General features: G+C 47.5%; 1 protein-coding gene and 1 pseudogene across 7 annotated transcripts in view; both read left to right on the forward strand.

Moving 5' to 3' along the window:
• IGF2BP2 (insulin like growth factor 2 mRNA binding protein 2) overlaps positions 1-21279 on the forward strand; it is a 129004-nt gene extending 107725 nt beyond the window's left edge. For 2 of the 6 annotated variants that reach the window (XM_087818250.1, XM_087818255.1), the window contains 11 exons: positions 652-732; positions 2314-2436; positions 3070-3205; positions 5954-6082; positions 7515-7544; positions 9917-9985; positions 10900-11016; positions 14144-14218; positions 16173-16304; positions 18025-18138; positions 19434-21279. In XM_087818250.1, the coding sequence (XP_087674376.1) occupies positions 652-732; positions 2314-2436; positions 3070-3205; positions 5954-6082; positions 7515-7544; positions 9917-9985; positions 10900-11016; positions 14144-14218; positions 16173-16304; positions 18025-18138; positions 19434-19526 (1099 nt within the window). In that variant the 3' untranslated portion in view covers positions 19527-21279. The remainder of the gene's footprint in view (positions 1-651; positions 733-2313; positions 2437-3069; positions 3206-5953; positions 6083-7514; positions 7545-9916; positions 9986-10899; positions 11017-14143; positions 14219-16172; positions 16305-18024; positions 18139-19433) is intronic. The other 4 variants (XM_087818251.1, XM_087818252.1, XM_087818253.1 and 1 more) reach the window with 4 other exon arrangements.
• Positions 4488-6036, forward strand: LOC107527327 (large ribosomal subunit protein uL24 pseudogene; annotated as a pseudogene). The gene is made up of 3 exons (XR_015714706.1): positions 4488-4523; positions 4655-5073; positions 5954-6036. The product of XR_015714706.1 is annotated as a large ribosomal subunit protein uL24 pseudogene (transcript).
• Positions 21280-23039: the final 1760 nt, after the last annotated feature.

Consider the following 23039-nt stretch of genomic DNA (forward strand, 5'->3'; position numbering starts at 1 on the left):
GTTTACCACCCCAAGTGAAGTCTCCTTCCATCACCATTTATTCCCCCATACCCTCTTCTACCTCTACTTTGTTATTGTTGTCACCAATTATTCTTTATGTATTGTGTACCCGTTAACATAGATTTATCTTTTTTGTTTTTGTCATTTAAATTTTATGCATCAAAGTTACTATAGTGCAGGTTATGTATTTGTGTATTTTTATTAGAGAATCTTATATTTTTATATGGTTTTGTGTTGCTTTCTATTGTCCTTTTATTTCAACTTAAAGGATTCCCTCAAGCATTTCTTTTTAAAATACATATATTTTTTTTATTGACTTCAGAGAAAGGAAGGGAGAGGGAGAGAGAGATAGAAACATCAGTTGTGAGAGTCATTGATCAGCTGCCTCCTGCATGCCCTCTGCTGGGGATCTAGCCCACAACCTGGGCATGTGCCCTGACCAGGAATTGAACTGGGATCTCCTGGATCATAGGGTGACACTCAACCGCTGAGCCACACCGGCCTGGCCCCTTTAGCATTGCTTGTAGAACAGTTCTAATAGTAATGAACTCCCTAAGCTTTTGTTTATCTGGGAAAGTCTTAATTTCTCCTTCATTTTTGAAGGACAGTTTGCCAGATACAGTATTCCTGGTTGACAGTTTTTTCTTTCAGCAGCTTGAATGTATCATCCCACTCCCTTCTGGCCTGCAAAATTTCTGCTGAGAAATCCACCGATAATATGGAAACTCCTGGGTATGTTATTAATCACTTTTATCTTGCTACCAAGATTGTCCTTTGTCTCTGACTTTAGACAGTTGGGTTATAATGTATCTCAGTGTGCTTCTCTTTGGATTTATTCTAGTTGGAGGTTTTGAGCTTCTTGAATCTGTCTGTCCATTTCTTTCCTCAGATTTGGAAAGTTCTCCATCATAATTTTTTTTGAATAAGCTCTTTGCCCCTTCTTTCTCTTCTCATTATGGATTCCCATGATGTGTATCTTGATCCACTTTATAGTGTCCATAATTCCCTGTGTTCTTTTTTCTCCTCTGACTTGATGATTTTAAATGATCAGTCTTCAAGTTTGCTGATATTTTCTTTTGCCTGTTTATATCTGCTGTTGAACTTTTTAAATGAAATTTTCAGTTCAGTTTTGTAATCTTCAGTTTTATTATTTCTTAGGTTGTTTTTTAGTTTCTGTCTCTTTATTGATTCTCATTTCATACACATACCATTTTCTGATTTCATTTAGTTTTCTGTGTTCCCTTGGAGGACATTCAGTATCCTTAAGACAGTTATTTTACATTCTTCGTCAGGTAGTTCATAGGTCTACATTTCTTCAGGGTCAGTTTCTGGAGTTTTATTTTGATTCTTTGATTAGTCAGTGTTTCCCTATTTCTTTTCCTTGTTGGGGTTTTTTTGCTGGATTTAGGAATTTGAGAAAAACAACTGCCTCTCAGTCCTTGCATACTGGCTTCATTCAGGGGAAGAACTTCACTGATCAGCCTGGCTTCAGGTTCTTGATCTCTCAAACCTTTTTTTAGCTCCTTCTCCCCCTAGCTTCTGACTGTGTAACTGCAGCTCTAACATACTGTTTTTACCTCTGTTTTCACCTTCCAAACTCTGATGCCAGTCTCGTCAGCACTCCAAGTCAGTAGAGACAGAAACCAATCTCTTGGGCAGCCCCTAGACAAGCCAGAATTTTGGACTAATGGTCCAGTCTTTTGTTTCTGTTTTAAAGGGAAGAGCCCTGGTATGAAGGATTGCTTCTCAGTTGCTCCTTGCTATGCTGTGTAGGGGAAGGAACATGAACAAGCATGCCAAATAACACAGTTTTTCTTCCCCTTTTGCTGGCATCCCCTCTTGGTTTTATAATAGCCTGTGTTCTATAGCTTCTCATCTGATCTCTAGGGTTCTCACAGAGGTACTTCGACCTGTCTGTTGTTGTTAACTTGGTATCTCTGTGGGGGTAGGAGGACCTGAAGGTTTCTAGTCTGTCATTTGACTAATGGCATTAACCCTTGTACCTCTTTAAGTACAAGGAAAACCTTCCTAAAGTCACCCAACAGACTTCTCCTTGGCATACCTCATTGGTATACCTACCTCATGGACTTACTCCCAACGAGTTACAACAAGGGAGTATAATTATCATGGCTTGGCTTATGTTAATGAGAATTCGTGCATTGGGATTAGTAAGGGACTCCTCTCCTAAAGCCCATCACCACTTGGTACCTGAACAAAACAGTTTCTATTTGTAAGAAAAAAACAGGGTAATAGCTCTTAGGAAGCAGCTGCTCTTTTCACCTTAAATGTTAAATTGTTTATTGTCTCTTTTAGAACTGAAGAGATTCCTCTGAAAATCTTGGCCCACAATGGCTTGGTTGGAAGACTTATTGGAAAAGAAGGCAGAAATTTGAAGAAAATTGAACATGAGACTGGGACCAAGATAACAATCTCATCGTAAGCCGCTCATTCAGATTCATTGTGCCCAGTAATGGAGAATTTGCACCTTTTTTTTTTTTATCCTCAATTGAGGATATTTTTCCCCCACTGATTTCAGAGAGAGTGGAAGGGAGGAAGGGGGGGGGGGGAGAGAGAGAAACATCACTATGAGAAAGAAATACTGATTGGTTGCCTCCTGCCTCCTGTGTGCACCCCAACTGGCGCCCGGTATCGAATCTGCAACCCAGGTATGTGCCCTGACTAGTTATCTAACCTGAGACCTTCCAGTGCACAGGATGACACCCTAACCCACTGAGCCACACCAGCTGGGCTGAATTTGAGCATTTTGAGATGCCCAATTCATTCATCTGCTTTTCTATAAAATGGGAATGTAATCATAAGTGATATAATTATCTCCAAAACCATAAAAACAAATGCATAAATAGTTACCAATCAAACATATTTTACTGCAGATATGATCTAAATCACTACAAAGATTTGAGATAAGATGGTAGATATTCTATTATACAGTGTGTGGTAAGGAAATGCAGTCTTCTCCCCACCTTCTCCACCGATGCTTGTTTGTTATCCTCTAGGATTTATTTTTCCTTTTGAAAAAAGGAAATTTCTCTTTTTTTCCCCTGTGGCCAGCTTGCAGGATTTGAGCATATACAACCCTGAAAGAACCATCACTGTGAAGGGCACAGTCGAGGCCTGTGCCAATGCTGAGATGGAGATAATGAAGAAGCTACGTGAGGCCTTTGAAAATGACATGCTGGCTGTTAATGTAAGTGCCTCATGCTTTCTTCTGCTGGTTTTCACATGTGTTCAGGTAGAACCCAAACATCTCTAAGAAGAATTGTCATTCATATAGTGAAGAAGTACCTTAAAATAGATATGCAGAGTTATTCCTGCCTTCTTGGGACAAGTGCATTGAAGTAATTAGGAGACCAACTAGTAAGTCATGATAAATGCACTGGACAGAATAGTGTGAAAACATTAAAATCCTAACTTTGAAGATTTTAAAACGAGAAATTGTCTATAATACAATGTTAATTAAGAAAAGAATATATAAAAGTGTATATAACTGGGGGTATAGTTATGTAAAATAACATGGTTAAAAATGACTAGAAGGCCACATATAAAAATCAAATAGCTGATATGTTAGGAAAGTGGGATTTGTTTTTTCACTTTCCAATTTTAAATGTAAATACTTTAAAATTAACTTCTGATTTTCATCTCTTGCTTACTGATCTGCTCTTTTAGATTACCCAATAAATATTGTCAACTACCTCAGCTCTAATACTTCCAACAGACTGATTTGGGTCCATCTTTCCTATTATCGTTATCTGGTTCCCACTTTGTAATGAGGAGACACCAAACTGGCATCAGAAATATTAAAAATATTTGTCCATCGGCAAAGCTCAACTCAGTAAATGTTTTTATTATCTATAATAATGATTTTTGAACATATACTGAAGAGGAAAGGATACTATGATAAACCTTGATATGTCCATAATCTAGCTTCAGCAGTTATCAACCCATGGCCTGTTTTGTTTCCTCTGAACCGTCCTCTCCTTCACCACCCCCTTTGGATGTCCTTGTAGCAAATCCCAGACCTGGTAACATTTCATAGAGGAGTAAATGCTGACAAAGAGCTGTGTAGGGTAAATCCGATTCCCTCACTGCAGCACATCCCACAGCAGCCACGCCACAGGGCACTTACGAGACATGATGATGATAAGACTCCAGCATGACCGCCTCTTCCCATTTGTCTGTGGAAGTATCATCCAGTGACCTCATTGTCTTCTTTTGGGCTCTTGACATCTTGTAATAAATATCTCTTTCTGTGAACACCTAGGGTCTGGGTGCTCCAATCATCTCCCCCGGAGCCTGTCACTTAGATTCCTTCATGTCTGTACCAGTTACACATTGACGGATAAATAACCAGACTACTAGATCTTATATATCAAATGGGTAAAGGCTAAGGATCCTGGCTCTGCTATTCCAGACATTCTAAAAGAAGGCGAGTTGCTAGGCGACCCTAGCCACAGATAAGGAAATAGAAGATGTTCGAGAACTGCTTAGTGTTTGGGGAGATAGAGGTGGGGGAAGGTTGGACACAGGCCAGGGTGGTGGACGACGTTTCTCAGCCTTTGAAGGGCTGTGTAGTTGAAACTCCACTCTGTCCCTTTTGCGACCATCGCTGAAACGGCAGCGGCCAAAATGAATTCAGTCCCTTTTGACTTCTGATCAGAGCAAGAACCATAAAAGGCGTTTCAGTGCACCTTCCCACTTTCGCTGGAAGATTGTGTCTTTTTCCAAAGAGCTGAGACAGAAGCAGTGTTCGCTCCATGCCCATCAGAAAGGATGATTAAGTTCAGGTTGTGTGAGGACATTACAAAGGGCAGCAAATTGGCAGAGTGGTCCAAGTCTACAGGAAGAAATATGTCATCTCTGTTGACTGAGTGCAATGGGAGAAAGCTCATGGCACAACTCTTCATGTGAGCATTCACCCCAGCATGGTGGTTATCACTAGACTAAAGCTGGACAGAGGCCGCACAAAGATCCTTGAACGTAGAGCCGAATCTCGCCAAGTAGGAAAGGGAAAGGACAGATGCAAAGAAGAAACCATTGAGAAGATGCAGAAATAAAGTAACCTCATGTACAATTTCATTAAAAACTGTTAAAATGGGGGGGAGGGGAACACCTCGACTCTAGCCTGTGTGAGCATTCCCATGTTTAAATGTGAAGTAAACAAGCAAGGGAGAGGATCACGAAGCTGGCAACTAAGTGGTGGAGAAGCCAGAGTTGTGAACCATCCTGAATCTGGAAGTGGAGATTACATGTGGTGTCCTAGTGAAGGGTCTGATCTTTCCCTGGATAGAGTTATTAAAAAACTATTGATCCAATATGTTTTAAACATATCCATTCAACAAATACTTGTTGAGTGCTAACTGTGTGCCAGGCACTGAGCACACAACACTAAGTGAGACAGCCTCTGTGCAGAAGGAAATTGGGGTCTGAAAGAGAAAGAGGTACCTACACAGGTGATCCACATACCATGTGGCAAGTGCTATTTTAAGGAAACATAGGAATGTTAGGAGAGCACAGAAAGGGTATCTCTCACCTTTGGGGTGAGAGAAGGCTTCCTAGATGAGGGAAAACCCAAGCTCAGGTGAAACCCATGTGATGAGTAGGACTTAGCCAGGTGAGGAGCACGAGGAACACATACCGTGCAGGGGCCCAGAGGTGAGAGAGGCTGGAGAAGTGCCCTGGGTCCCCAGGAAGAGCCTTGTTTGCTGTTAAGATGTGTAGATACTCTCAAGGGTGGCAGAGAAAGTTTGAAGAAACACTGCGGCCAGGTTGAGGTTTGGAGAGCCCACCCCAGCAGCCGGGTGGGGAAGAGGTCTACAGGGCCAGGGCAGAGCTCATTAGGAGTCACTAGTGCCATCCAGACAAGAGATGGGAGTTGACCCAGGCAGCTGGGACCCTGGTCTCCTCCCCTCATCTTTTTCTCCATTTCTGTTCCCAGCAACAAGCGAATCTGATCCCAGGGTTGAACCTCAGCGCACTTGGCATCTTTTCAACAGGACTGTCCGTGCTGCCTCCACCAGCAGGACCCCGAGGAGCTCCCCCCGCTCCCCCCTACCACCCTTTCACTGTGAGTAGCTCAGTGTTCAGAGGCTTGCTTGGGCTCTGGGCACCTCCAGGCGGCAGCCTGACTCTGCTGTGTTGAATCAGAGCTAACACTTTAATGTGGACGCCATGCCCACAAGTGATAGTAGGGTGAATCCAACATGTCTTAGGACTTCTTCCTAATGGACAGATTAATATTATTCCACTATCCTCTAAATATGTGCTCTTAAACATGAGTTATCTAGGAAAGAAAGAATCCACTAGCAAATCCATTAACTAGAGGCCCATTTATTGTAAATAAAAAAAAAAAGAAAAGGATCTGTCAGCTCAAATAAGAATCTTGAGTGTTGTTCATTTATTGAAATACTAGGGCACCTGGGTGTCTGTCTCCCACCTATGTCCACAACTCAAATGCATTATATTTGAAGAATGGGCAGATTTTAAAATAAAATAGTACACAGTGTTTGTTTCAAAATACTTAGCACAATGCCTGGCATTTAGTGGGTTCTCAGTAACTATTGTTTGAATCACAATTAATAACAAAAGAAGAAATGTGAATTTTATGAGTTATATGCTTGTTGCTCCCATTCACAAGCATTATTCAGAATCAGTACATCACCAAGGTGTGGTTAGGATACTCCACAGCTGTTTTTTTAATTCTTAATTCTCCACACATGCAGCTTATTTTTAAAGCAAACTTTCTTTCCCCCAATGTTCATACTGTTTAAACGGGAAGAATCAGGTTGGTGAACATTACCTTAGCGACTTCTTTCTTTTGAAAGGTGGCCTCTGGTGTAGACAGTGCAGTGTGAGAATCCAGTTCTTCGGGTTGTCTGTTGGGAAGTGGCATGAACACACTCTGCTGTTCTGCCAACAAAATGCCGACATAAATGGGCACTCATGTCCTTAGTCATAAGAACTTACACATTTCTTCAGTTGTGTTTATACATAGAGCTGAGTCATTTCTGAATACCATTTATTTAGAGTGATATCCATTTTCCCTTAAACTAAAGGGTAGGGCCCAGTATTGAGCCGTGTGTGTGTGTGTATGAGAGGGAGGTGGTGTGTGAGGGAGCTGGTGTGTGTGTGTGTGTGTATGTATGGGAAGGAGCGTGTGTGTGTGTGTGTGTGTGTGTGTGTATGAGAGGGAGGTGGTGGTGTGTGAGGGAGCTGGTGTGTGTGTGTGTGTGTATGTATGGGAAGGAGCGTGTGTGTGTGTGTGTGTGTGTGTGTGTGTGTGTGTGTGAGAGAGAGAGAGAGAGAGAGAGAGAGAGGGAGAGAGAGAGGGAGAGAGAGAGGGAGAGAGAGAGGGAGCTGGAGATTGGGCAGGAGGGATTGTGGCTGCTCCCAGGAGCAAGACCAGCTATGAGAGGTGCACATCCCATATCTGCTGTGAGATTTGAGAATGACCATGCTTGGCGCAATTCAGTGGCATTGAGACACATCTCATTTCTTAGGAGGAAGACTGTATATACTGCCTACGGAAGGTAATGTAAAGCCAGACTACCCTCTCACCTAAATAACATAAATGGTGGGGGAAAAGATATAATAAAACAGACCACTTCTAAAATTGATGATCTAAAATAGAGGTCATCATCTTTATCTTCCATCTTTTTCTTAATGATTTGTAACAGCTAATTACATATTAAGGCTGTTAAACCATTTGTCATGTTAATGTTTTCCAGCAGCTTATCATTTCTCTTTGCTTTATTCGTAGTGTCCTGTGCCATAATAATTTAAAATAAATATATTTTGAACAAACTGTTGCATGAAGTAAAATGTAAATGTTTCCCTTCAGCCTTCCTTCTCTGACCCAAATTTTACCCAACAACCACTCCGCAGAAGTATAGCACGGTTATGTTTACACATATTTAAAATGTTTTCTCAGCATATATACAATCATATTGAAAAATACAAATGGAATCATGCCATGTGCAGTGAATTACAAGTTATTTTTTTACTTTTTATGGGCATCTTTCCATAGTTGGACCCCTAATTCTCCTTAATGGCTACATAGTTTTCCATTGGGTGAATTTACTATAGTTTTTCTAGACATTTGGGTTTCTTCTAGGTTCTTTGCTTACAGAGAGTGTCAGAATGAATATCTGTATACATAAGTCTTTGCACAAGTGAGTATATGTGAAAGTAAATTCTCTTAAGATTGGAATTAGTGCATCAAAGGGTAGATGCAATTTAAATTCTCACAGATTTCCTGTTGACAGAATTCATGTGGAAATTTTAAGAATGAAAGTAGCTAAATCAGTGACGCTTCCCTTTATGGATTTCTTGCCTTTGATGTCATGCTAAGGAAGAAGCCTTCTCCCATCCCGGTGTCTTCTCACAGTAATTTTTAGTTGCTGGTTTTTAGGAATTGTTGCTTATATTTATATCTGTAACTCCTAGGGAATTTATTTTGACTTATATTTTGAGATAAGGATCTGACTTTGTTTTTGCCCCCCAAATGGATAGCCAATTTTCCCAAAGTCATTTATTGAATAATGCACCATTTTATCACTCAACTTGAAATGTGAGCTTTGCCATGCACTAAATTCCCACTTAGTCATTCCTGGACTCTGTTCCATTATTCGGCTTGTTTCTACACGGCAGTTGCTATAGTTTTGTATTCTCTTTGACAGTTTTAACAGTAGGATTCCTTTTTTCTCAAAAATTGGAGGTTGCCAAGAGAATGCTGGTCTCATAGCCCCCTCTTGTGGGCATGAGGTATCACCGCAGCCTTTTTCAATGTCCTGAAAGCTAAGGCTTGTACTACAATGGGTTCCTTTCCACAAGCCCCCGCAGGTGCTCTGGGCGCCTAGAGCACCGTTGGGAGACACTCCCCGCAGTCATTACATCTTTCTTCCTCTGAGGCTAGTCCGCTCTCCAAGCCAAAATGGGGAACAGTTTCATTTTGTCCCTAATGTGTCACGAGGCGAAGCTGTGATCTGGAGCTGAGTCCAGCTGGAGACTCGAGATGGAGGGAACCAGATTTGCTCAAAGGCCCTCCAGTGAAAGCTGGGTCCCCTAACGCCCAGGCCACATCAGGTCTGACCTCTGCTGGAATGGTCTCCTTGGGAAGTTTCTTGCAGGGTGGGCCTGCGGGTTGGTGCTCAGAGCCGGTCACCTTCCCTGTGATGGGCATGTCGGCCTTTACGTGGCCGTATGTAAAGAACAATAACTAGACTTTGGCAACTCTGGCCAATGTTCTGCCTGCAAGAATATATAAAATCAGACATTTTCCTGTTCCTAGGACCATTGTGAGGTTTAAGTGTTTCAGAATAGATGTAAAGGAGCTATCATAGTGCCTAGTGCACAGTAGGTATTCAGTTAAAAAGCAGCTCCTTTTTCAACGTAGTTCTCCTAATAGCTCTGTTTTCTTCTATCCACGCCTGCCTTCCTGTCCCCTGCCTCCCCTTCCCCGTACTCACACCGTGTATTCATTCATTCTCTTCCTCTCCTCTCAGTCTCTTTTTAAGTTTCTCTTTTCTCAGTCTCTCCATCCTTCTGAAGTGCCCTGATGGGGCTCACTGACCTGACTTCCCAGGAGCACATTTGCTTGTGTGACTCCTGGGTATGGTCCTCGCGCTGTGTGCGCGCGCGTGTGTGTGCGTGCGTGGGTACATGCGCTACTGTGGTAAGTCCCTAGGAGTAGAAAGCACAGCTCAGCCAGAACTGCTCAATACTCGGCCCACCCAGTGCTCCAGGGGTGGAGCAGGGGTCTGAGCTGCAACGGGAAAAGTGTGTAGACACAAGTGTGGCCAGGTGATGGTGCAGAGAGCCTGTGTTGTGTGTGGTAACCTTGCCACCCTGAGTTTGGTGAGTGTCCCTGAGGGACTGACTGGCTGACTCTCTCCTGCTGCAGACCCACTCGGGATACTTCTCCAGCTTGTACCCGCCTCACCAGTTCAGCCCGTTCCCGCATCATCACTCTGTAAGTGCCCCTCAGTTCAGCCCCATTGCCGCTTTCCCTCACCTGTGGCTGGCACCGCGTGGTCCTTGGCGGGCTGACCCCAGAATGTTCACGGTGTGAGCGCTGGGTCCTGAGGCTCCAGGCCGTCCTGGGGTGAGACATCGCAGGGCGCGTGTGCACCAGACTGGCCAGCGCTCCAGTCCACCGCAGGTTCTTCAGAGCGCTGGTGCGGTCCCGTTCACAGCCCTGTGGATGTTTACAGTCCTGTAGGTGGCGGGGAAAATGGTTCAAATGAGTGGTCAACAGGCCAGATTGGGAGGCGTTGCTGAGCTAAAGACCAGAGTTTTCAATGATCTTTGGACAAAGTCTAGCAAGCGGGGTCATTTTATTTCTGCGTACTCCTGTAGCGCAGACCCCTCGTGGCCTTGCCCACGTCTCTCAGGACTGTCACTAGGCGGCCTGGTCAGGGCAGGTTTAGTTGTCTTATTTTGAGTATGGCTCCAGTCTAGTGAAAATTCCATTCCTGGCTGCGACGCACGGGGCTGCTTCCTGTTCCCTCTGACAGTTCCTCCCAGCCCTGTGCTCGGGCCAGGGACACTGAATTGATTTCTAGGCTGAAGATAGGCCAGCCACACATCACATTTGTATGTGGCAGAAACCCTGTGAGTGGACAGCTTCCTGTGTCCAGCAAATGCGGAGATAGAGGCCCCCGAGGAGTTGGCATGTAGGCTGGCGTGTCATGCTTGCTTGTGTTCAGGCTCCTCCTTCAGGCTTCACACCTGCTGAGGCCTAGGCCACAAAAGAACCCATGCACCATTTGGGCCATTTTCTTGGTCATGGGGCCACCCCACCATTTGGCCCATAGTAGACAGTCGGTAACTTCCTGGAAGAGCAACCGCCCTGGGAATGTCTTCTGTCTTGTCTTGCCCTTCCAGTACCCGGAGCAGGAGATTGTGAATCTCTTCATCCCAACCCAGGCGGTGGGGGCCATCATCGGGAAGAAAGGGGCACACATCAAACAGCTGGCTCGATTCGCCGGGGCCTCCATCAAGGTAAAGCGTCTCAGCAGCCGTCTACGCCCCACCCTCTTCTGCCACCACCTCCCCACCCATGTCCCTTGTTCCTCTGTCAGTCCCTAGGGTGGCAACTCCTCCGCCATCCAGGGTCAGAATCCCACAGGATCTGAAAAATTCACCTCCAGAACTATTCCCATCACCTCTCTCATTCCTTTTTTGTTAGACTAACAGCTGAATTAGAGAAAATATTAATAACAGGTAAGCCATCCCATTTCTCATTGGGTTTCCATGGTCCTCTCCCAAAAGGCTGAGGACTTTTCCCAAACTAAGGGAGCGAGTTTAAGTGGAGCAGTTGTTTATACTTAGCAGTTTTCAGCGCTTTGATGCTTTAACTGAGTCCCCACTTCGCAATCCCTTGAACTTTGAAAAACTCTTTGAAAAGCAATGGGGAATAAGCCGCAAATAAACAAAAAGCCAATGACATAACCTGATACGAAGCCGAAGCCCCGGGACTGCGGGGAGCTCAGGAAGGAAGGGCCCCTGATTTACAGGAAGGGCTGCGCGTCCAGGTGTGGCTGCAGTTACATACCCACGTCTTGCCTCCTGGAGCACATGAAGAATCGTCAGAGGAGCTGAAAGGGAAGGATTCTTCGGCCCTGGTCCTGCTCTCAACCCAGCTATCAGCTCTGACTCACGGGCGGAATGCTGAGCACGTCCCGAGCCTCATGAAGCACTTTCGGAAACAGAGTTTCCGTTGTTACGGAAAATAATGTGCTGCCATGGGACAACGCGGAATTCCGCACGGGGAGTCTCGTGACTTGGAGAGAAAGAATGCTTACACTCTCTCCCCCAGAAGAGCTGGAATTTCTCCCACAGCAAATGTGCCGGAGAGAACAAAACAACACACTCCAAGTAGCACAGAGCAAGCATTGCAGTGAGAGTGTAAAGGAATTTGTTTTAGGTAAATCATTTCCCCTTCCAGGCCTCATTTATCCCTCCTGCAGAGTGGGTAGACTAGATGAGAGCCCTAAGGTGTGAGGGGACAGTGGTGGAGCATGGGGGAGCCTGTGCACCCTGCAGGCTTTTGCAGGTGAAACCTGGCCCAGGCTGGCCCCTCCCCCTGGTGGGACAGGTAAGTATGGAAGACCACAGGGCTGGCTGTACCCTGAGGGCCTTTCCAAGTGGTCAGTCCTGTGGTCTGAGATGCTGTGCAGGAGACAGAATGAGATGATTTCAACTAAAAAAGGACTTGAGGAGGCATCTCATCAAATCTGCCCATTTTTTCCCTAAGGGAGAGTTAGAGGTATAGGGACACGGCCAAGGCAGGCACGGGGCAGGACTGGCTCTTAGGTATAAATTCTGCTGCCCCGTAGAACACCGAGCACCTACTGGGGCTAATTGCAGTAGCTGTCCATTTACCGTTGCCCTTAAGGGACTGGGGCCCAGAGAGTAACGAAGGCCACATAGCTCAAGAATGTGACACCAAGATTTGACAAGGTTATGCTGTTTCTGGTCCAGTGTTTTTCCACTCTACCAACCTGAGTGCTAGACCAGAATCATTCCCAACAGGCCTTTCAGAAAATGAGACAGAGAGATCAATCCCTTGGGCTTTGCCCCACAGCCTCCCCACAGCCCCTCTATGTCCCGGAAAGGTCAAGCGGTGGCCTGTCACTCTGCTGATGAGCTCTGTGATGGGCAGAGACAGTGGTGCTGCACCAGGGCCAGGACGGGCTCTGCGGCTCGGCGTGTGCGGGTGTTCCTTACGCTCCTTCTCCAGCCCCTGCCTCTCTCTCGAGTGGTGGAAAAGAGAGAAAACCAGGGAAGCCAAGTGTGTGTGAGAGAAATTGCCTGCTTTTTATTTACTTACTTTTTAATCCTCACCTGAGGATATTTTTTCCCATTGATTTTTTAGGCGGGGGAGGGGGAGGGAGAAAGAGGTGAGAGAGAGACACATTGATTGGTTGCCCCCTGTACTCACCCCAACTGGGGCTGGGGATCAAACCTGTAACCCAGGTACGTGCCCCTGACCGGGAATCGAGCCCATGACCCTTCGGTGCCAGGCTGATGCCCTAAGCATTGAGCAACACCGGCCAGGGCAGAAATTGCCTACTTTTTAAAACCAGCCTGGTTTTTGTTAGATTCCCTTTATCCTGACAGGTCTCTGAAGCAAGATCTCCCTCCAGAGAACCCCGCTCCTGCCTCACAGTTTCCAGAGGCCACAACCAGGGCATGTTTGATGCTGACAGGGCAGGGAGAGAACTTTACACAAATGAGTGGAAGTGTGGGTGGAGCTGAGGTTGGGGAGGTGCACCCCGAGATTGCTTTGGTTACAGGCAAGAACTGAGCTCCCATTGCTCACCTTAACTGCACAAAATTCGGTCAACAGTGCCAGCTGGGGACACGCAGTTCCTGGTCTTGCCCTAGCCCCTGCTCACCCTGTGACCTTGGCAGTCACCTCACCTCTCTGAGTCCCATTTGCTTCAGTCATAAAATGGGGTCTTCATTCCTGGTCCTCTGGAAGGAGTCTGCCTGTGGAATGCCATTCTCAAACTGGAGTACATGGCCACTCTCAGACCTCTGGGCTGGGCTGGTGAATGTCAGACAACCGAGGGATGGGGGTTTCTTGCAGAATCTGAGCAAGGCAACCATGAGCCACTAGGAAGTGGACAGGATGCAGAACTAATTCTGTCAATGAGTCATGAATGAGCCTCTCAGCCTGTCTTGTAGCCACACCTGCTCTGGCTCACCTGTCACATGCAGCTGGCTGCCTCTGGGAGCTGAGACTTAGCCCCATGCTACCCTTCCTGCAAGCTGGCCCTAAGTTGAGGCTTCCGTGGACTAGCCCTTCCTCCCCTCTAGGCCCAGGGTCAGTTGGCACCTCCCTTTTCTTAGAGCTTTGACCCCCTTGGTGAAAGGAGGCCAGTCCCTGCTGGTGCTCGGGGTAGGGACAGGCAGTGACTACTGCCCTGCTGCCACCTCTCCCTGGGTGGCCAAACACCCAAATGGACACTGGGCACTGTGGCCATGGCTCCCTAAGCCCCAGAGTAGAGGTGGCAGGGATCAGACAGAGTAAAGGCAGAAGCCCTGTAATCTGCTAGTGTGAGACGAGAGGGGCTGGGGATGCAGCTGAGCAGCAGCATTTTCCTTTCCTTATGAACTGCAGATTGCCCCAGCGGAAGGCCCAGACGTCAGCGAAAGGATGGTCATCATCACCGGACCGCCTGAAGCCCAGTTCAAGGTCAGTGCCAAGGGCTACCGGTGCCCTGCAGGCCATGGGCACAGGGCAGCCTGCTTGGAGTAACTGAGGGCCCCTCAGAGGCTTGTTCAAGAAGGGCTCTTTGGAGACCTAACCTGTTTCCCTTCCTGCCACTTACTAGTCTCATTCTCACCCTGTCCCCCACCTCCAGGCTATTCCCTCTGCTTGGAGCCCTCCTTCTCTTCTTTCCCTTGGAAAAGTAGTTTGTCTGTCAGTGCCCAGTCCCAGTGTTGCCTGCTCTGGAATTTGCTGATGCCCCAGCCGTGGTTTTGAGGATGGATGTTTCAGACTCATTTAGTTGCGTCTGCCGTTCAGGCTGTGAGGGCATAAATGTGGGTGCAGAGGGAATTACCATGGTATGGTGGGTGCATTGGCTGTTACTGTTTTTGTTTTGATTTTGCCTCTTGTCTCCCCTAGGAAAATTGTAACTTGAGTTTTATAATAGTCAGAAACATTTATAAAACTATAATCCTTTTCATTAAATATATTTAGGAGCACACTTCCTCCAGGAGAACATGCCCTTGTCTTTCCTTTCCCCTTCTCCCCCCACAGGCATGCATCTCCTAAACTCTGAGGGTCCCCACAAGGCTTGCAACCAGGGCAGCTCATCCTAGGCTAACCCCCAAACCTGTCTCCAAAGCCCCCTTATCTCTGACTTCTCAGTAAGCTAAAGCAGTCCCACCAGGGCACATTTCTGTCCTATAATGTTTCCAGAGAGCCAAGGCAGCTCCAGTTAGGCTCTCCTGTTGCTTCCACCATCCTAAGCCCTTCCTTGTTTCACTGTTCCCAGCTTTAATAAAAGTACTTTCAAAAATCAAAAAATATAGCCCAGCCAGTGTGACTCAGGGTTTGAGCATCGACCTAGGATCCAGGAGATCAAGGTTCGATTCCCGGCCAGGGCACATGCCCAGGTTGCGGGCTCGATCCCCGGTAGGGGATGTGCAGGAGGCAGCCGATGAATGACTCTCTCTCATCATTGATGTTTCTGTCTCTCTCCCTCTTCCTTCCTTTTTCTGAAATCAATAAAGACATTTAAAAATAAATATGTATATATTTAAAATTTGTCTGAGAATATAAAACTAACACATGTAGAACCTATTCAAGAGTAATAACCCTTCAACTCCTGAATAGATAAACAAAATGTATATCCATAAAAAAAAATATTTTCCAGCCATAAAAAGGAATGAAACTCTGATATGCTAAGAGAAGGAAGGCAGACACAAAAGGCCCTGTGTTAAATGGTTCCATTTATATGAAATGTTCAGAAAAGGTGATGGGGATAGGGAGGAATTGGGACTCACTGCTAATGGGTTTTTATTTGGGGGGAAGGGATGGCAATGTTCTGGATAGTAGTGATGGTTATTGAATACACTAAAAAAAAAATTGAAGTGTACTCTTTAAAATGGTGAATTTTAGGTAATATAAATTATATCTCAGTTTTTTAAAGTTTTTTGTGTTCTTTTTAAGAACAGTAACCTCTTGGCTACTAGTTAGACATTACAAAACAAGGTCAGGCTCATCAAATCCCATCACCTCCATCCTGTAATGACCGGGTCTGAACATATCATGGTGGGAAGACGTTAAGAATTCCCCAAACAAATTCACTGGAGCAAAAGTTTATAGGTGCTGGGAATGCAGAGGTGACCTATGGTTCTGCCCCCTCACCACCTCTCCCAGCCCAACATGTAGAAAGCTTCCCAGAGGTGGCGATTTTGCGCAGACCATGAAGACACGAGAGTGCTCTACATCCTTTGCACAGCGCGGTCATTGGAGGTGGTGGGAGCAGTGCCCGCCGGGCCTGTGCACGCTTCCCGGGGTCTGGCCTGAGTGAGCCTGGGGCCGGGTGTGCAGCAGCGGGCCTCACGAGTTCCTGCAGCATTGCTGCCCAAGCAGGCGGGCTGGCAGCTGTGACTCATCAGCCATGTCGCTCTCCTAGGCTCAGGGGCGGATCTTTGGGAAACTGAAAGAAGAAAACTTCTTTAACCCCAAAGAGGAGGTGAAGCTGGAAGCCCACATCAGAGTGCCCTCTTCCACAGCTGGCCGGGTGATCGGCAAGGGTGGCAAAACCGTAAGTTTGCTCAGGGCTGGCTTCGTCTGTGGGGCTGATTCTCTGCCGGGCCTAACTTCCCTCAGACCGCCCCCATTGGCTCTTCAAGACCCAAAATGTAATTAGCATCACTCAGAGCTGAGAGCCCCAAATCTATGGGGCTGCCCAGAGCCCAGTGTGTGTGCCCAGGAGTGCCACCTCTCAGTACATCTGGGGAGTGGCCTCCACCCCTTGAATACTCCTGCTCATTTATATCCACACACAGCAGCGGGAGACTAACAGGGAGCAGAGTCCCACCCCGAGCACACCTATTTGGCAGACCACCGTCTTCACTGAATGTCATGCGTCAGGCTGGCGGCGTCTGGTGTCCTACACTCTACTTTTCAAACTCTCCTGACAGATGCCCCCAGAGGCCCTCACTCTCCCTCCTACAGATTCCGTCTTCTGGTTATTTCCTAAACCTGGCCATCTGCTACCAGGAGGTAGTTTAGCAACAGGGTGGTGTGTGAGAAGAAAACTGTTTTTAACAAAATGATCAAGGTTTTTAACCTGGAGATGGCGATGATGCTGCAATGGAATTTGAAAAGCATCAGAGAATGAGCTCTGCAGCTTTAGAAATGATCCGTCCGTCAGACCCAGGTGTGTCTAGAACATGAGTTACCCACCTGGTGGGATATGACCCTAAGAAGTTTCAGGAGAGCCTGTGCTCACTGGCAGAGTAGCATTGTTAGGTGGCAGCAATTTAGGAGATCTCTGTGGTCCTGAGTGAGTGTGTGAGTGTGTGTGTGTGAGAGAGAATGTGTGTGTGTATATCTGCTGTTTTCTTTATATAAAAACGCTTAAAGGAATCAAAGCCAAGTTCTAGATAGAATGAGTTCCCTTTATGCAGAAGAGTGAAGTCCCATGGTATACATGTTGCCCTGCCCCCATACCCAGAATGTGCTTAACATCCAAGGGCACACACTCTGAGCTTTAGGTATGCTGGTGTGTGTGGGCAAAGGAAAGCAGATAAGACCACAGGGGAGTAGAATCCTGAGTCCTTCAGTGTTCTCGTCATTTTAGAACCAGTCACTGAATTCTGTGCACAGTCCCCCACCTCCACCGCCATCCCCCTGGACTGTCAACTGTCCTCCCTACCTGTGGGCGCATGCTCAGCACTGTCACAGGGCCAGGGACCAGGGCGTAAACCCTCAGGAAGTGTAGTCCTGTGAGGCAGGTGAGGAGCACTGGAGTGAGGAAATGGGGTTTCGATAAGGCAAGACCCACATGGGCTGGAGGCTTCACAGGGAGATGGTCCTGAGCCCAGGAGAGGCAGGGGGGGAAAACAGCCCAAGGGTAGGAACAGCATAAGCAAGATTCAGAGGTAAGAATGAAAATGAAGAGCAGGAAAGAGAGCAGAGCGTCATTAAAAAGCAAAGTTTACTTTGTTGGCTCAGGGTTGGTACCCAGGAGAGCTGTCCAGCAGCGATGTTCATCCCTGGGTTACTGGGGTCACAGTGAGCATGTGCACATTGATGGGAACCCCAGAAGAATTCAGCCCCAGAATCAGCTCCATGGACTCAGGAGTTGGACTTCCTTTCCCTGTCATTGAGCCTTCAGTGACCCAAACCAGCATGGCCCCATGTGACCAGGGGCAGGGTAGCCCAGGGGTTAGCTAGATTGAAGGTGAGCAGCTTCCAACCTCCTTGCCCTCTACCCCTCCCCTCCCACTTCCTCCTGAGCCTGCCTTTCTCCTTCACAGGTGAATGAACTGCAGAACTTAACCAGCGCAGAAGTCATCGTGCCTCGTGACCAAACGCCAGATGAAAATGAGGAAGTGATTGTCAGGATTATTGGGCATTTCTTTGCTAGCCAGGTACCTGTGCTGTGAGGGTCTGGTCTTTCTTGCCAGTCTCTTTTCAACTCTGTCTAAGCTACTGGTGGCCTGTCTGGTGGCCACAGCTCCTACACACACACACACCACCCCATCCTGCCCTGCAGATGGAACCTCCCCCTGGCTCTTCAGGCACCACCTGCAGGGCCTGGCAGGCTGTTCCATGTCTCCTCAGCATGGCTGTCCCCCAGGCATCCTAGAGAACTTTGAGGTAGGACTTTGGAGTCAAGCCAAGCACATTTCAAGCCCCTGAAATGCTCAAGTGCAAGATCTTGGCTCCCCTCACCCTCCTCCCGAGGCCTCAGTCACAGCCTTCCTCTGCTAGGAGCCACATACCAAAGGGCCCGCCCTAGGGTTTCCCAGCTGCACCCTGAGAACCAGCCTGGGTGCCAGAATCTCCACATTCAGGGTTAAATGCTCATCACAGGAGACCCTCCTCTCTTACCTAGCCATCTCACTACGACACCCCCCTCAGGACACAGGGCCTCCACACAGCTTTCATTTGTTAGGGCCCGTGACTCAGCGTCATGTGGCCTAGTTCTTTTTGATGCTTTTTGTGGGTTGGGTGGGGGGATGGAGCAGTCTTGGCCCTTGTCATGAGCCGGCAGAGGCAGTCTAAGCTAGGCCTACCTCGAAGGTTTGTGAGCAGTCCGCGTGCTCTCCCAAGGCTGCGCCTTGGCCTGGAGACCTGACTGTCCAGGAGGGCACCTGCCAGTGCCGCTCCCCTCCCCCAGCTCCCCCAGCGCCCTGGGCTGTCTGAGCCGCCAGGCTTCTGCATGCAGTGTGCAAGGTCTCCCTGCAGGGGGAGCACTGGGGCGGGTTCACATGTTTTCTTCACTTGTTCAGGGTGGAGTGTCTAATCCAGTTTCTCACTCCTCCCTCATCTCATTTACTGTCATCTTTCCTAGCAATCATACTGACTTCCTGGTAACTCCAAAAACATGGGTGGCAGCACTGGAAGCGGAAGTGTCTTTAGCGGGGGAGGGGGATGCTGTCTGATCTCTGCAAGGCCCCCTGGTTTCCTGCTTCTGCTTCCTGGCCTATCCAGCAATTAATTGGAAGTTTTGGGGGTTCTTATCCTTGACCCAGCAGCGTTGGGGTTGGGGTGGGGGGAATCTGCCACTTTACTTCCAGGCAGAAAAGGCCCTATGTTAAGGGCTTCAGTGGGCGGGTGACCCTTTGCTGAGCTTACCACCCCCTTTCCCCACCCCTCACCCCACCGCTCATCCTCAGAACTGGGTTCCTTTCTTCCCGTTCCCTCCTCTCCCCCGCTGCAGACTGCTCAGCGCAAGATCAGGGAAATTGTACAACAGGTGAAGCAGCAGGAGCAGAAATATCCTCAGGGAGTCGCCTCACAGCGCAGCAAGTGAGGCTCCCACAGGCACCAGCAAAACAACGGATGAATGTAGCCCTTCCAACACCTGACAGAATGAGACCAAACACAGCCAGCCGGATCGGGAGCAAACCAAAGACCATCCTGAGAAATGAGAAGTCTGCGGAGGTGCCAGGGACTCTGCAGAGGCCCCGAGAATCCTAGGGGCCGGGAGGGAGGCAGGAGGCCGGCGGTCAGCGCCCAGCTCCTGCCTCCCCAGGGCCTCTGCAGGCTGCCCAGCCACCCACTTCACCATCCACTCGGCTCTCTCCCTAACTCCCACCACGCTATCCCTTTTAGTTGAACTAACATAGGTGAATGTGTTCAAGGCAAAGCAAAATTCACACCCTGTTCTTTTTGTGGGAAATTTTCTCTGTACATGTGTGTACATATTAGAAGGGGAAAGATGTTAAGATATGTGGCCTGTGGGTTACACAGGGTGCCTGCAGCGTTAATATATTTTAGAAATAATATATCAAGTAACTCAACTAACTCTCCAATTTTTAATCAAGTATTAATTTTTTTTTTCTTTTTAAAGAGAAAGCAGGCTTTTCTAGACTTTAAAGAGTAAAGTCATATTCTTTGGGAGGTCTCATGGTTTAGTAAGGAGCTTCAAGGCCACCCACACAAAATTCACCCAGTGGGAAATCTCGTCAGAAGGACACTCGGCAGTTCTGGATCACCTGTGTATGTCAACAGAAGGGATACCGTCTGTGAAGAGGAGACTGTCTCTTCACCCCCGTCCAGCTCACACACCCATTTCTCTTTGCTTCACAGGTTTTGAACTGGTTTTTGCATACCGCTCTGTAATTCTGTCTCTCTCTGTTTCTCTCTGCCCGCCCTCCCTCCCTCCCTCCCATTCTCCATGCCCATTTTTTTTAACCCCCACACCCCCAGTCTCAGTCCCACTCTCTATGCACCCCCCAGGCAAAGCAGTGCTCTGAGTATCACATCACACAAAAGGAACAAAAGCGAACACACAAACCAGCCTCAGCTTACACTTGGTTACTCAAAAGATCAAGAGTCAACGGTACTTGTCCTAGCTTTTCGGAAGAGGAAACAGGAACCCATCAAAGCAACCAAACAAAGAAAAACCCCTGCAAAGAAAGAATATATTTTGTCTTTTTACATTTTGGTGTATAAGCCATCCATTTTCAGCAAAATGATTTCTTTCTTTAAAAAAAAAAAAAAAAGTGGAAGAAAATAGCAATTTACACGAGGTCGTTGGCCAAGGGCGTTAAATTTACAGATTTTTTTAACGAGAAAAACACACACAAAAAAAAAAGCTACCTCAGGTGTTTTTTTACCTCAGCACCTTGCTCTTGTGTTTCCCTTAGAGATTTTGTAAAACTGATAGTTGGAGCATTTTTTTATTTTTTTAATAAAAATGAGTTGGAAAAAAAAATACGATATCAACTGCCAGCCTGGAGAAGGTGACAGTCCAAGTGTGCGACAACCGCTCTGCGTCGTCTTCCGCTAGCCAGGAGCCTACATGGCCTTTTGGACAAACCTCGAAAACATTAAAAAAGAAAGATGACCAAGAAAAACAGAGAGAGAAAGTTGGAGATGTCCTGAATTTCACTAGGGTACGCGCCATTAGGGCTTTTGCGCTAAAGGATGGACATGTACTGGTTTATGTGAACAAGCCATTTTATCACCAGACTGCAATGCCAGTTTCCTCTACTGCAAACAGTGTTCTGTGACAAAAACAAAAACGAAAAAAAAAAAAGAAATATATCCAGCTAACAAGATCCTGGTGTCTTGGTGCCTTATTTCGATATGCGTCGCCTGCCCCAAGGTGTCTCCTCTGAGTTCCAGCTCTAGGGGACTTGGGGAAACTGGCAGCACATACCGTCAGGCCTGGGAGCTACCCTGAGCAGGCTTGGCTCCTCCTCGGAGGTCTCTGAGGGAAGCCGAGTGTGGTCCCCAGACCAGTAGCATCAGTATCTCCTGGGGACTTTTTAGAAATGCAGGTTCCCGGGGTCCACCTCGAATCAGATTCGGGGAGGGTGCCCAGCAGCCGGGTTCAGCGGGGCCTCCAGGTGACTCCCACTTGAGCTCAAGTTTGAGAAGCCCGGAACCAGAGGGGTGGATTGACTGTATCAAGCTGGTAGGACCAGCCCGTCTTTGATGAACTTCTCCCTGGCCAGGGAAAGTTTATCTGTGTGGGAGAAAGGGGAGGATGCTGTGCGGACCACTCAAGAGAAGTGACTTCACCCCTCCCAGAAACCCGGCTGAAAGTTACTCAGGGGACCTACAAGGGCTGGGCAAGAATGGTCCCGCTCCCTTGAGGAGCCTGCGTTCATACATCTGTGGGCTCGGCCCGAGCTGGCTGCTGAAAGTCCAGGCAATCTTAGGAATGAAGAGCTGATGCTTGACTGCCCGCGGTGGTCAGTCAGGCTTTGGGGGTGACCGTTCAAAGCACAGCAGGGACAGCTGGAGACAAACTGATCCGTTCCCCAGTAGCCACATTCCCCTTCTAACAAACTCTGAGGGCTCCTTGCTCACTTAAAATGTGTTCCTTATGTTTGTCCATCCATGCTCCTGGCTTTCTCATTTTCAATTTCTGTGATGCTGACTTTAAAGTGTTACGGTAGCTGTTCCTCTCACTGCAGCGGTTGGCATGAATATGAGCAGGGGCATACTGTCCCCCGTGTGGCCATTAGAAAGCCTAGTACCTATGGCTCCATCTCTTCCCGCTGCCCCCAGGAGAAACAGGCCATAGGCTGACGGCCCAAGAGAAGACCTGGGGTTCCCAGCAACCAGGGTTATTACTGAAAACTGTTCCCCAGGTTGAGGTGTGCCTGTCAGAGGAACAGCTAGAAAAACAGCATATCCTTAAAGGAAGGGCTTGGTCATGAATCTGTCAAGATGTGGAGGAATCGGGGTGGGCGAGGAGACAAACCAAGAATGCACCCTCTTGGCTCTGCTGCTCAGGTTTCCTTCCTTGGCCTTTATTCCAGGTGGCAAACTGTGAGGTTTGACTCCAGCTCCTAAACTGCCCATTTCCAAAATACTTTTCCCTGCACATATGAGAGAGGCGAGGAAGAGCCAACAGGTGCCTGACTTGCTGTGGTACAAAGCACCCAGAAGCCGCCCTAAGGTTGCAACAGTGGAGGGGAAGCCACATGGTGAGGCGGAAGACGGGACGAGGCCAGCCGGCCTTGTTCCTAAGCAAGGATGTTCTCACAGCCCATTTTCTGAGACCCCAGGTGCTGAATTATTTAGCACTTGGGTTCAGGGCAGCACAGCATGAGACCATCCTTTACAGGACAGATCCTATCCCATCTCACCTAAGAACGACTTCCTGTGTGCCTTGTTTACCACATGTGGACTTGCGACAAATCCCAGACTTTTTCTGTCTTGACATGATATCCTGACATCCCAGAAAGTCCTAAATGAGCATGATTTTATGCAAAATAAAAGGACAGTTGTTAAAGAGACTTTGGTCAATAACAAAGGTTTTGAAACCCATTAGCCTACAAGACTCAAATAGCCCCTCCCTGCTCCC

This window comes from Miniopterus natalensis, chromosome 6 (genome assembly GCF_054644295.1).
Source record: "Miniopterus natalensis isolate mMinNat1 chromosome 6, mMinNat1.hap1, whole genome shotgun sequence".
In the NCBI taxonomy this organism is placed as follows: Eukaryota; Metazoa; Chordata; class Mammalia; order Chiroptera; family Miniopteridae; genus Miniopterus; species Miniopterus natalensis.